The sequence below is a fragment of the Salvelinus fontinalis genome, chromosome 21, assembly GCF_029448725.1.
Source record: "Salvelinus fontinalis isolate EN_2023a chromosome 21, ASM2944872v1, whole genome shotgun sequence".
In the NCBI taxonomy this organism is placed as follows: domain Eukaryota; kingdom Metazoa; phylum Chordata; class Actinopteri; order Salmoniformes; family Salmonidae; genus Salvelinus; species Salvelinus fontinalis.
In genome coordinates, this window is record NC_074685.1 from 31,681,859 (window position 1) to 31,695,647 (window position 13,789).

General features: G+C 43.2%; 1 protein-coding gene across 2 annotated transcripts in view; it reads left to right on the plus strand.

Moving 5' to 3' along the window:
- The window catches only part of LOC129818653 (transcription factor RFX3-like), a 59,175-nt gene extending 45,558 nt beyond the window's left edge, over positions 1 to 13,617 (plus strand). For both annotated transcript variants that reach the window (XM_055874761.1, XM_055874762.1), the window contains exons 14-17: positions 199 to 407; positions 660 to 813; positions 926 to 968; positions 8,137 to 13,617. In XM_055874761.1, the coding sequence (XP_055730736.1) occupies positions 199 to 407; positions 660 to 813; positions 926 to 968; positions 8,137 to 8,429 (699 nt within the window). In that variant the 3' untranslated portion in view covers positions 8,430 to 13,617. The remainder of the gene's footprint in view (positions 1 to 198; positions 408 to 659; positions 814 to 925; positions 969 to 8,136) is intronic.
- Positions 13,618 to 13,789: the final 172 nt, after the last annotated feature.

A 13,789-nucleotide genomic window follows, 5' to 3' on the forward strand; every position in this document is an offset into this window, starting at 1 on the left:
GTCTGCCTGTCTGTGTATTTAGTTAGAGGGACACGTCTGTCCACCGTATAGCCATCTGTCATTATCTCTATGTCCTCTCCCCCGCTTGAGGTTGCTGTTTATTTCATCAAGGGGTGCGTGTGCATCTGTGTTTGTGTATGTTTGTTTGTGTTATCCCACCCTGATCCGTCCTCTCGCTCTCGCTCTCTCTCTCTTTAGGAGCAGGCGTCGTGGGTTTGTCAGTGTGAGGAGGGTGTGGTTCAGAGGTTAGAGCAGGACTTCAAGGCCACCCTGCAGCAGCAGAGCTCTCTGGAGCAGTGGGCTGCCTGGCTGGACAACGTGGTGACCCAGGTCCTACAGCCCTTCGAGGACCGGCCCAGCTTCCCCAGGGCTGCGCGGCAGTTCCTGCTCAAGTGGTCCTTCTACAGGTCAGCTACTGTACTGTCCATAGAAATTGAATGAGATCATAGATGAGATCATGAGATCAAAAAATGTCTTATTTTGGTACGCAACTCACAGAAAATACAACGTACACACTTAAAAAGTATATATGTTTTTGCTCCCTCAAACAATTTAAGTAGTGTGTTGTGATATTTATTGTTTATCATATAAATTGATTTGGTTTGGCAGCTAATTAGAAGTTTTCCAGTGGTTGATCTCGTTGTCCATCTCTTTGTCAGCTCCATGGTGATTCGAGACCTGACTCTGCGCAGCGCGGCCAGTTTCGGCTCGTTCCATCTGATCCGCCTGCTCTACGACGAGTACATGTTCTACCTGGTGGAACACCGCGTCGCCCAGGCAACCGGCGAGACGCCCATCGGTGTCATGGGAGAAGTAAGGCCCCGATGAAATGAACACACACCACACACGCACATAACTGTAATGTTCCCATTACTCCTTGGCTCAGTCTCAGTATGGTTTCTTTGTGCTGCTTAATGTATTGCAGTTCGATGACCTCAACGCCATGTCGCCTGCTTACATGGACAAAGGTAAGCCAGCCCCAAGCTGTGTCTACAGGCTAAGTCTCTGTAGGCTTCTGCTTCCACATTACATGGAGTTATTAAGCCCTTTGAAGCCATGTCCGTTCAGCATTGCTGTGCGTCATTCTTCTTTTGTTCCGCGTCGTACCTCCTTCTACCTTCGTCTCAACGTGCTGCAACTTAGAGAATAGCAGTTTCAATTATTACCCGTTCAAAAATGTTATGGTCAGTTGCAGCCGAGAAGCTATTGGATCCTTTCACATTTTTTGTGAAGTTCCGTTTAATACTAAGATGTTCATGAGAAAAGGCGAGGAACTTTTGTTAAACAGTTGCCGTGCCTAAACACCAGACTGTTGCCATGGTTACCCCATGAATATCAGTCAGAACGAAGTCGCTGTTAAAAGATAAGCAATAGTCTCTACAAGGCAGAATGTTGAGTAAGATGATATTTACACTTATTTTAACGGTTGTACATGCTGTTGGTCCTTTTGGCAGTAGGAGGTGGCGATAGGGTGTCCACAGGAAAGGGTTGTTTACCCGACTTCTTGTGGCGCCTGTTGGTTCTGTCGCTTGTATTTTCCATATGTTGCACGTAATGCACAATATGTAAACAATAGCTGAATGTAACCGGATGTAGTCGACCAAAACACCTTTCCTCCCAATCAGCTAGAAGTGGTTGCCGTTCGGTTAGGCTCATCCGTATTGTGAACGTTTTTGTCACGTGCGAATTGCATCAGTATTGAAAATAAAAACCGGAAATACAAACTGGAAATACAAACTATGTGCAGACCAACATACTGAAGGTCGGGTTGATAACACTACTCTGAAGATATTTTGTCTCACAAAAGTATGTGGACACCTGCTTGTCGAACATCTCATTCAAAAATCATGGGCATTAATATGGAGTTGGTCCTCCCTTTGCTGCATATAACAGCCTCCACTCTTCTGGGAAGGCTTTCCACTAGATGTTGGAACATTGATTTGGGGACTTTCTTCCATTCAGCCACAAGAGCCTTAGTGAGGTCGTGCACTGATGTTGGGCGATTAGGCCTGGCCCGCAGTCAGTGTACCAATTCATCCAAAATGTGTTATGGGGTTGAGACCAGGGCTCTGTGCAGGCCAGTCAAGTTCTTCCACACCGATCTTGACAAACTATTTCTGTATGGACCTCGCTTTGTGCACGGGGGCATTGTCATGCTGAAACAGGAAAGGGCCTTCCCCAAACAGTTGCCACACAGTTGGAGGCACAGAATCGTCTAGAATGTCATTGTATGTTGTAGCATTAAGATTTCCCTTCACTGGAATTAAGAGGCCTAGCCGAAACCTTGAAAAACATCCCCAGACCATTATTCCTCCTCCACCAAACTTTACAGTTGGCACTATGCATTGGGGCAGGTACTGTTCTCCTGGCATCTGCCAAACTCAGATTTGTCAGTCGGACTGCCAGATGGTGAAGCGTGATTCATCACTCCAGACTTTCGCCACTCCAGCCGATGCTTGGCATTGCGCATGGTGATCTTAGGCTTGTGTGCGACTGCTCGGCCATGGAAACCCATTTCATGAAGCTCTTGATGAACAGTTCTTGTGCTGGCGTTGCTTCCAGAGGCAGTTTGGAACTCAGTAGTGAGTGTTGCAATGTAGGACAGACGATTTTTTCGCGCTTCAGCACTCGGTGGTCTCGTTCTGTAAGCTTGTGTGGCCTACCACTTCGCGGCTGAGTCGTTGCTCCTAGACGTTTCTACTTCACAATAACAGCACTTACAGTTGACCGGGGCAGCTCTAGCAGGGGAGAAATTTGACGAACTGACTTGTTGGAAAGGTGGCATCCTATGACAGTACCACGCTGAAAGTCACTAAGCTCTTCAGTAAGGTCATTCTACTGCCAATGTGTGTCTGGAGTTTGAATGCCTGTTCAATTTTATACATCTGTCAGCAATGGGTGTGGCTGAATTCAAATCAAGCTTTCTTTATACAGCACATTTCAGACATGGAATGCAACGCAATGTGCTTTACAGAAAGAAAATAGAAATATTTACTACACAACATACATTAGATTAAAAAAAACTAAAGAATGACACAAACTGAACTAAAATGAACCCTAACACTGTAGGCAAACCGTCCGCAAATAGATTTTGTCCCCCCACACCAAACGCGATCACGACACTCAGGTTGAAATATCAAAACAAACTCTGAACCAATTATATTAATTTGGGGACAGGTCGAAAAGCATTAAACATTTATGGCAATTTAGCTAGCTAGCTTGCAGTTGCTAGCTAATTTGTCCTATTTAGCTAGCTTGCTGTAGGTAGCTAATTTGTCCTGGGATATAAATGTTGAGTTGTTATTTTACCTGAAATGCGCAAGGTCCTCTACTCCGACAATTAATCCACACAAAACGGTCAACCGAATCGTTTGTAGTCATCTCTCCTCCTTCCAGGCTTTTTTTTCTTTGGACTTTATATGGTGATTGGCATCTCACTTTCATAGTTACCACGACGACCGACCAAACTCAGTTCATTTTCAATCGCCCACGTGGGTATTACCAATGAGGAGATGGCACGTGGATATCTGCTTCTATAAACCAATGAGGAGATGGAAGAGGCAGGACTTGCACCGCGTTCAGCTCGCGCGCACCATGCGATCGGTGTGGTCAGCATGTAAAGTGCTTTTAAGATCTCTTTTAAATATGTCCACAGTTTTCGGCCCCCCTCAGGTTCTCTGGTAGGCTATTCCTGAGGCTGCGGGCATAATAACTAAAGGCTGCCTCTTCATGCCTCTTTGTCCTAGACTTTGGGATAGTTAAAAGGCCAGTGCCAGAGGACCGAGGGACCTACTGGGTACATAACTTAAAGCACGTCTGACATGTATTGGGATGAGCAATTGTGGATTGGTTTAAAAACAGTAGAAGAATCTTAAAATTATTTTTTTTAACTCACAGGCAGCCAGTGCAGAGACCTTAAAACCGGTGTAATGTGTGCTCTCCGTCTGGTCTTGGTCAGTACCCGTGCTGCAGCATTCTGTATGTTTTGCAGTTGAACAATGGCTTTCTAAGGTAGACCAGACAGGAGAGCATTCCAGTAGTCAAGCCTGCTTGTAGTAAAAGCATGGATGTGTCTCTCTGTATCAGTCAGAGAGAGAAACAGCCGCACCTTGGCAATTTTCTTCAGGTGGTAAAAAGCTATTTTGGTCACTTTCCTAATGTGTGACTCAAATGTTGTTCACAATCTAAAATAACACAGGGTTTTTTATACCTGGTGTTTTATCTTTATTGCTTGTGAATTGAAATGTGCGGCTAGATTCTCTCTCTGTGCTTCGGCTCCAAGTACCTTTGTCTTGATTTAGCTGGAGGAAGTTGTGAGCCATCCAAGTATTTAAATCAGTAATACAGTCCAATAATGGAGCTAAAATCCTCAGGTGACACAGAAATGTAAAGTTGTGTATCGTCTGCGTAGGTGTGAAAATCAATGCTGTGCTTTCTGATAATGCTGTCAAGGCATAACATATAAACTGAACAGTACCAGACCCAAAATCGAACCTTGTGGAACGCCACATGTGATATGTATTTTCTGAGTTATGTTCACTAAGGGTGACAAAAAAACGAATTGACTGGTTAAATTGGTCCTAAACTAATTTAGAATTGGACCTGAGAGGCCAACCTACCTCTCCAGTCTGTCCAGAAAGACATCATGATCAACAGTGTCGAATGCAGCACTTAAATCTAAGAGTACAACGACCGAGAGCTGTTATCTGTCAAGATAATTTACCACTTTAACTAAGGCTTTCTCTGTGCTGTGGTGGGCACAAAAACCAGATTGGAATGTTTCACTTGGGAATACAGTTGGCACTTAAAACATTATTTTAGCTTTTTGAACACCAATTTATCCCGAATTTTTCTTAAGAATGGAAGTTTTGAGGTTGGCAGAGAATGGAAGGTTGAGAATTGCTAAGAGCTGAAGAATCTAAATGACTTTTCTTCAGAAGGGGTTTCACCATAGCAGTTTTTAGTGCAGTGGGGAAAGTGCCTGTGAACAGGGAGTGATTAACAATAGCTTGCACTTCTTCAGATATGCAATTGAAAACCGTTTTAAAGAAAGTGGTGAGGATAGGATTGAGAAATCAGGTTGAAGGCTTAAGTTGTGATATCACTTTCCTGCGCATGTCTGTGTCAACTTCTCATCAGGCCTTGACTGAAATATGCCACAAACTCATTACATTTCGATGTGGAGGAAAGTTCTCATAGGTTTGCGGGGGTGGGATTTATCAGGCCACCAATGGTCGTGAAGAGTGCTCTCTAATTATTCTGATTAATAGTGGTCAAGTTAGAAAAATGAGCCCGTCTGGTAATTCTAATTGCCAACTTGCGCTCTCAGAATATCATAATAGACCTGCAACTTTTACTTTCACCACTTCCGCTCTGCCTTTGTGCAATTTCTCTTTATTTGATTGGTTTCGTCACTTATCCAAGGGGCTCTGCGTTTGGATGTGGCCTTTTTCAACTTTACTGGAGCTATGGCATCAATGGTTGCCCTTAATTTGCTATTAACGTTATCAACTAAATCATCACAAGACGAAGGCAGAATAGGTGGTGGAGTATTGTTTATACACTCAATAAAATCTGTCGCAACTTCAGAGGTAAGATAGCGTTTCTTAATAATGCGTTCAGTATTACCCTGTGCTATGGGCAACAAGGTAGTAAGAAATCCACAGTGGTGATCAGATAAAGCAACATCAACAATAGAGGATATGTCAATACAAAGCCCCTTGGTAATAACCTGGTATGGCTGCAGCTATGGGTGTGCCCAGTAACATGTTGGATAAAGTCCATAGAGCTCAAAAGATTCATAAATTCAATGGCCTTTGAGTCAGTCTCTTTGTCAACATGAATATTAAAATCTCCCAACACAATGATTTTATCATCTTAAGGACAATAGGCTATAGTTCAGATAAACCAGTAAAGAAAGTGGGGCAGTGCTTTGGTGGCCTATACAGGGTTATGGCCATCACTGGTGGCTGACATTTAAACAGTATAGCATGATGCCTCAAAATACCCAAAGTCGCCAAACAAAATGTCCGTAGAGCTAAGAACATTAGTAAAAACAGAGGCTGATAGAGTATGAAAAGCTGTAGTCCGAGGGGGAGGCTTCAATAAGATCGGCACTACAGTCTGATGACAGCTATGTTTCAGTGAGAAACATGCAATCATCTTAACGCTCAGTAATGAGGTCAATCACGAGAAAGGTTTTACTAGTGATTGCTCTAACATTTAAAAGCACCATATTCAATGAGTGTGGGCCACTCTGCCACTGGGGCATCTGCCTTCGAGGTAACCAATAGAATAACAACCAAATGATTAACATTACAACCACATTTTCTGACAGTCTCCAATCTATCAGAATGGTAGGAGATGACAGTTTGTATAACCTCACTAGAAGGCAGAGTTAAAGGAACATACAGTGCCTTCGGAAAGTATAAAGACTCCTTGACTTTTTTTGCAAATGTATTAATAAAATACATAAATACCTTATTTACATAAGTATTCAGACCCTTTGCTATGAGACTTGAAAATTAGCTCCGGTGAATCCTGTTTCCATTGATCATTGTCGAGATGTTTCTACAACTTGATTGGAGTCCACCTGTGGTCAATTAAATTGATTGGACATGATTTGGAAAGGCACACACCTGTCTATATAATGTCCCACAGTTGTCCATACATGTCAGAGCAAAAACCAAGCCATGAGGTCGAAGGAATTGTCCATAGAGCTCCGAGACAGGATTGTGTCAAGGCACAAATCTGAGGAAGGGTGCCAAAACATTTCTGTAGCATTGTAGATCCCCAAGAACACAGTGGCCTCCATCATTCTTAAATGAAGATGTTTGGAACCACCAAGACTCTTCCTAGAGCTGGCCGCCCGGCCAAATTGAGCAATGGGGGGAGAAGGGCGTTGGTCAGGACCCGATGGTCACTCTGACCGAGCTCTAGAATTCCTATGTGGAGATGGGAGAACTTTCTAGAAGGACAACCATCTATGCAGCACTCCACCAATCAGGCCTTTATGGTAGAGTGGCCAGACAGAAGCCACTCCTCAGTAAAAGGCAATTGACAGCCCACTTGGAGTTTGCCAAAAGGCACCTAAAGACTGATGAGATTGATGAGGAAAAGGCAATCGATTTTAGAAGAAGGCTGTAACGTAACAAAATGTGGAAAAAGTCTGAATACTTTCACAGACCATGAGAAACATGATTCTCTGGTCTGATGAAACCAAGCGTCACATCTTTAAGAAATAGGGCACCATCCCTACGATGAAGCATGGTGGTGGCTGCATCATGCTGTGGGGATGTTTTTCAGCGGCATTATGGGGTGTTGCTTTGTCATTATGGGGTTTTGTGTGTAGATTGATGAGGAAAAGGCAATCGATTTTAGAAGAAGGCTGTAACGTAACAAAATGGGGGAAAAAGTCTGAATACTTTCCCGAAGGCACTGTAAATTGGGTTACTCACAATAACTATAGTGCCATTTCTACAGGAATTGATATGCTTTCCAAGTCCTCTGTTGCTTATTCTGACAGGGAGAACTGGAGGACTACCAGGCCCTGTCCATCAGTCTCTAAAACAGTTTGTGATGTTGCTCGAAATAAGCCTGGAACCCCTGCGTTGTTACAAAAAGAGATGTTCCTGTCGTTGGAAAGTTTTCTTCAAGTACTTGTTCGGGGCAAAGAGTTGTCTGAAACGTTCCGAACCCCTTTGGTAGCATGGGAGGGTGCCAGATATAATTATTCTCTTCTATGTGCTAGTGAGGGTGTTTAAAACATGTTTGTAGTCCTCCCTCAGTTCCGAAGCCACTCATTTGAAGGGGTGTCCACATCATTTTCTGTTTATATAGTGTTCCTTCAAAAGGACCAACCACTCAGACAACCGTTAAAGTATCATTTTATTCAGCATTCGGGCTTATAGAGGTTGTGAGAGGAAACCTTCCTGATCCAAACGCTCATTTCTGCCCAACGTAGAATTCTATGCAATTCAAAGTCGGGTCTTCAGGTCTATCAGCCTTTCCTGCAAAAATGGGCCAACCTGACTAATGAGAATCCTGAGTCGGCATTCTAACCCTGTACATCTTTCTGTCTGTCTGTCTACCTGTCTGTCTGACTGACTGACCCTGTCCCCCTGTCTGTGTCTCCAGATGAGGTGAGTGAGATGGACAGTGACCTGGAGGAGGACATGGAGGAGTCTGGGGAGCCGCTGGCCAAGCGGGAGAAGGCTGAGTTGCAGCATGAGCACCAGGTGATCCAGGTGATCCAGGTGGGGGCTCTGGAGGATGGCTGTAACCCCGTGGTGGGGGTGGTCCAGCCGGGCATCCTGCACTCCCTGCCGCAGCCCCCCCAGGACCACGCTGAGCACATCCTCACCCCTTCTGCTGCCACCCCCACCATCCGCCACTGCAGCGCCACCGGCAACACCTACGCCTCCGTCTGAGGAGAGAGAGACGCCCACAAACCACTCGTCTCTTGATCTGTCTCTCCCTCTCTCTCTATTTCTATGGGTCACGCTGTCACACACACGTCTGCACTATTTCCCTCTGTCATGCGCTGTGTTTTCTCTGCTCTCCTCCGCCCCGGGCCACTAGAGGACGATGAAAATCACCATGACCACAGCCGCTGGCGTCACACAAACCGTGGATAGATTAAGAGAGCTAGATGTGAATAGGAATGTGGGCGGGCCGCCTCTGTCTGCTGTCATCCCATGTTTCTGTCCTCTGGGAGGGGATGCTGGGTGAAGGGGGGGGGTGACCCATGAGATGCTGCCAGACGTGAGACACTGACTGACCCTAGCTGTGTAGAGGGGAGGGTATATATTCAAAGCTCAAATCCAAGCCACCAGCCCCAGATGAGCGATGTGATTGATTGATAAGAGTACACTTGGTTCACTCATAGATCGGGTTGTTTTGTATATAGTGCATATATAATAAACAAAACACAGGTGCTGTTCTCTCAAATTAGCAGATATTCCTCCCAATCATGAGGTGATATACGTTCTTACAGAGAAAGCATTGACACATTCCAGTTAAGGACAGAATTGAGTTGAACGATATGAGATTTTTTTGTTGTTGACTTTTCTGTGTATTTCAAGCCTTTGTTTAGATAAGACATTCGGTGATGTATGATTGCTTGTGATGTGGCAGTTGTTTTGCGTTCTATGATTTATTGAATAGTGTATAATCGTAGCCATGATCCCCTGATTACCCCTAATGGCTTCTAGCCGTGAAGTATGTTCTGCCCATGAAGAAAGACGTACTCTTATGTGTGCTGCTACTCTATAGAAACACGAGGTGAGACAGACAGACGGACTGGATGTACTATACCACTACAACACTAGCTTTTCTACGCACTTCATGCATCGTATGGGATGCTCTTGACTTATTGCCTTGGTTTGGTTAGATTTAGATCCTGGATAGTGTGATTAAAAATGTAATTAGTTAGACTCGTATAATCTACTGACATGTTCTCAGTGTGTGTGTGTGTTTGTAGTTTCTATCTTGGTAGATGTCTTAAATTGTGAATGGACCAAAAAACAAACCAACCAGAGGAAACTGGCAGAGAATGAGAGCCATCATGGCCGCCACAGTGGTCCCGGCGAGGCTGCTGCGTGTCCCGTTTTCCTGTCCCAATGTCAGGGATTCTATGTACCTCAGCTTCATCCTAGTGCCTTAATAACCCTTACTGCAGCTGTCCACGTAGTCCTGACTGATTATGTGGTTGTGGGGAGGGATAGTACATTCTGCGTTACTGTCCCAGCCACAGCTTTGGCCCTCTCTCTGGTGACTTGTGGCTGGATTTGGGCTGGCTCATTGGTGTTACTGAAGGCTGGGGAGGTGCACGTTCAGAGGTGTTTGTAGTTTTCTCTGGATTGTGCCGGTTCTATTACTTTTTGTTTGTTTGTTCGGTACCCCGATGTGGGTGTGTTGCCTCGTTCCTGCTCTCACTCTCTCTCTCGAGGCTCCTGCTTTGGCATGTGCTATCGGGTGAAGCGTGCACGTGAGCCGACGTGAGCGCTCGACCTGATTGAGATGATGGTTGCGCGTGCCGTTGTGGTTGTTGTGGATGAATGAGTCCGAGCGTGGGTTTTGCGCACACCCACTAGTCACCCTACCTCACACCAGCGGTGCCAGCCTTTTAATACATGCAGGACGTCACCAAACCTTGTTCTCGCACACATATGTAACCTTACTACTCCCACGACACACCACGATAACACTATATGCCTCTCACACTACACAGCTAAAAATACACATTGTCATTTTAGCCCATTCAGTCCCCAGTCCTCAGTCCACATCATCATCTCTTGTTCTATCGGTTGTAAAGTGCATATTTGTATAGTGGACCAAAAGTAGATATTTTCTGATATTTAAAGATATATATATATAGATATATATAAGGATGATACAATACGTATGTATTCATCTTTGTTTGTTTTGTTTTTCATGTGGTTGATCTGTCATCTGTGGTTGTTTCGTTGTTAGCTAGCTCTTCTGTGATTGGTCGATTGACTGTGAAATGGGCGGGGCATGGGGACCAGCTTCTGATGACACTGGATACACATTTTGTACCTGAGCTGTTACTGATAGCTTTTAGGAGATGGACATCACACTGGCAAAAGGTGTTGAACTGGAAGAATCTTGTTGATACTACTGAAATTACCTTTCTGTTTTTTGTTTAACTCTCATATCTGGAGAACTGTATGCACCAATGCTTTGCCTAGACTTTATTTATTGGTATTTATTGTGCTTTTGTTTTACTATTTGAGAAGTTATTCTTAAGTTATGCACACGTATCCATACCAGTTTTGAAAATGAAATTACACTGTATATACAAAAGTATGTGGACATCCCTTCAAATTAGTGGATTCAGCTATTTCAGCCACACCCGTTGCTGACAGGTGTATAAAATCATCGATCACACAGCCATGCAATCTCCATAGACAAACTTTGTCAGTAGTTTGGCCTCACTGAAGAGCTCCGTGACTTTCAACGTGGCACCGTCATTTCCAACAAGTCAGTTTGTCAAATTTCTGCCCTGCTAGAGCTGCCCCAGTCAACTGTAAGTGCTGTTATTGTGAAGTGGAAACCTCTAGGAGTAACAATCCCTCCGAAGTGAAGTGGTAGGCCACACAAGTTCACAGAACAGGACCACCGAGTGCTGAAGCGCGTAGCGAGTAAAAATCGTCTGTCCTCGGTTGCAACACTCACTAACGAGTTCCAAACGACCTCTGGAAGCAACGTCAGCACAAGAACTTGCCTACACAGACCCTGACCTCAACCCCATTGAACATCTTTGGGATGAATTGGAAGGCTGAATGCAAGCCAGGCCTAAAAGCTTTCCCAGAAGAGTGGAGGCTGTTATAACAGCAAAGGGGGGACCAACTCCATATTAATGCCCATGATTTTGAAATGAGATGTTCGACGAGCAGGTGTCCACATACTTTTGGTCTTGTAGTGTATGAGTTCTGACGATTTTTACTACTGAGAAACAAAATGTAACTGCTAAAAAACTGGAAATTATGTTTTCAGAGGATCATGAATTTATTTGATCAACTACATTTTCTTTAGATATATATATGGTACTTAGCAGATTGTGCTTGTGTGATTTACTTTATGAGAAAGGGCCATTCTACTGATAATGCCTTTTACTAGTTCACTGAAGATAGTGCATTCACTTTAGACTGAAAAGGCAATTGACCTTGCTTACAGATTATTGAAGGCTTTGGGCATTTGTTTACATGTCAAACTCAGACCACACAGAAATTACAAGATCTTACTCAACCTGACTGTACAGTCACCTAACATGTCATTAGAGATGGCTCTTGAACTTTGAACATTGACCTTTTTGTCCGGAAAATACTGAAGATGTTAAGAGGAATTGTGTATTCATTTGTGCCTGGAGTGCAAACAGCTTACAGATGTGCTTTAGAATCTTGAAAGTGCTTTTTTTGATCTTGCATGCCTTTTTGTGCTGCTAGAATCTATTGGTTCGTCTACTTTGTGTTTGGTTTTCTTTGGAATATGTGCCAGATTGTAAATGCTGTATTCACTCTGCGACCTCATCAAACCTGCCTGTTTCAAAACTGGACTCAAGCCAATTCTGTCAACACAAATTATGTTGTAATCATAGATAACCATTCACAAAAAGTAATACGTTTATTTGTTTGGAACAAAAAATATTATAGGGCCTTCCCCATTGTCTTATGTCACTGACGGCTCCTGGCAACGTGTGGCGTTAGAAGACAATAGGGCCTTTTTAGTTCCTTGATTAATTGAGCCCATTTCTAACATAAAAGGTTTGATACAGCAACTACAACAACAACAAAATGAAAAGGAAACAATCTTAACATCCTGAAAAACATATCAGCTATTCTCAAACTGTCAGTTGGAAGTGGTGAGAATACATCAGCTTCACTGATCCACAAGACTCCAGTGCCTTTAATTTGACCCAGACAGCTGGGCCTAACGTCTCTGGTCTGACTCCATGGTTCCAGACACAGGCTCTTTAGAGCAGACTTTATGGAAAAGGTGAAAATGGCTGCTCACATGGAGAAGAGGATATGGGCCTAAGGGATCGTACAGTCTTAATTCTTAATTCTGACCTCATCCAACTGACTACTGGTCAACTGTCACTGACCAATGACCAAACATGACAGTTTACACTGGGTGGGGCTTTCTCCACATATTTGCTGTTGGATGGAGCTTTAGGAGAGAACTACAGATTTACATTATCACTAAACTAAGAGAAAGATTGGAGTACTACTGGACTGGGATATTTGTCAATGGCAACACTGTACTATCATTGTCGTCATTATCATTTCCTTTTGTATGATATTCACTGATTGCTGTATGGTGGCTTTATTCAGTTTGATTTTGAATATTTTCTTGATCTATTTTAAGTGCCATTTGACGGTCTAGTGAGTTGTGGCCCACTGTAGCACGCTCTAATGCAAGCATTAGGCAGTGGATACTAGGGAAACCTTTTCAATGAACCACCCCCAAGATGTAACCAAGATGTAAATATAGACAAAATGGGAAGAAAGGATATTTATTTGTCTCTTAAATATTTGTTTTGTTCCTTTTCGATGAGTTTTATTTCATCCGATATGTTTGCAAAAGTACTTTGTGATTTCTCTTGTTTTGGATAATGTATTTGTATTTATATATACATATCATGTGACTTTCTTTTTGTTTCAAGTTACGTCTTAGTATATACTATATTGGCAAGAGAAAACCAATAAGTGTAGGGTGATTTGTATTGTGTATTTTACATAAAAGATGAAACTGTGGAACTTTTATATTTATAAAGGCATATTAACATTAAGGCCAAGGGCTCTATTCAATTTAAAGGCAATGTTCCCGCGTTAGCAGAGACTGCATTCACGGTAAACACTGCATGTCGGCTCAATCGGAAATAACTATTTACAGTTCTATCGCGCAATCTGTAACGCTTCAGCGATAGATTGAATAGAGCCCTCAGTGTGTCGTAATGATGGAAATATAGGAACTATTAAAGACATGTTTGGTTTTCTGAATATTTCAGACTTGAGCTCAGGCTAGCTTAGTGTTGTTTTCTTAATTTGTGGCTTGTCTTTAAATTAATAAACTTTTTCTTGTTAAAAATAAGTCATTGTTATGACTGTTGTCATAGAGAAGGGACACACAGATGAACGGATAAAACTATTGGTGATCAACTGCTGTATGATCAATGGTGAGGCAACACGTCGAATCGTCTGGAAATTTACACTACATATTTTTGTCAAGAGGCAATAGGACAGCCACCTGCTGCTTAAGTACT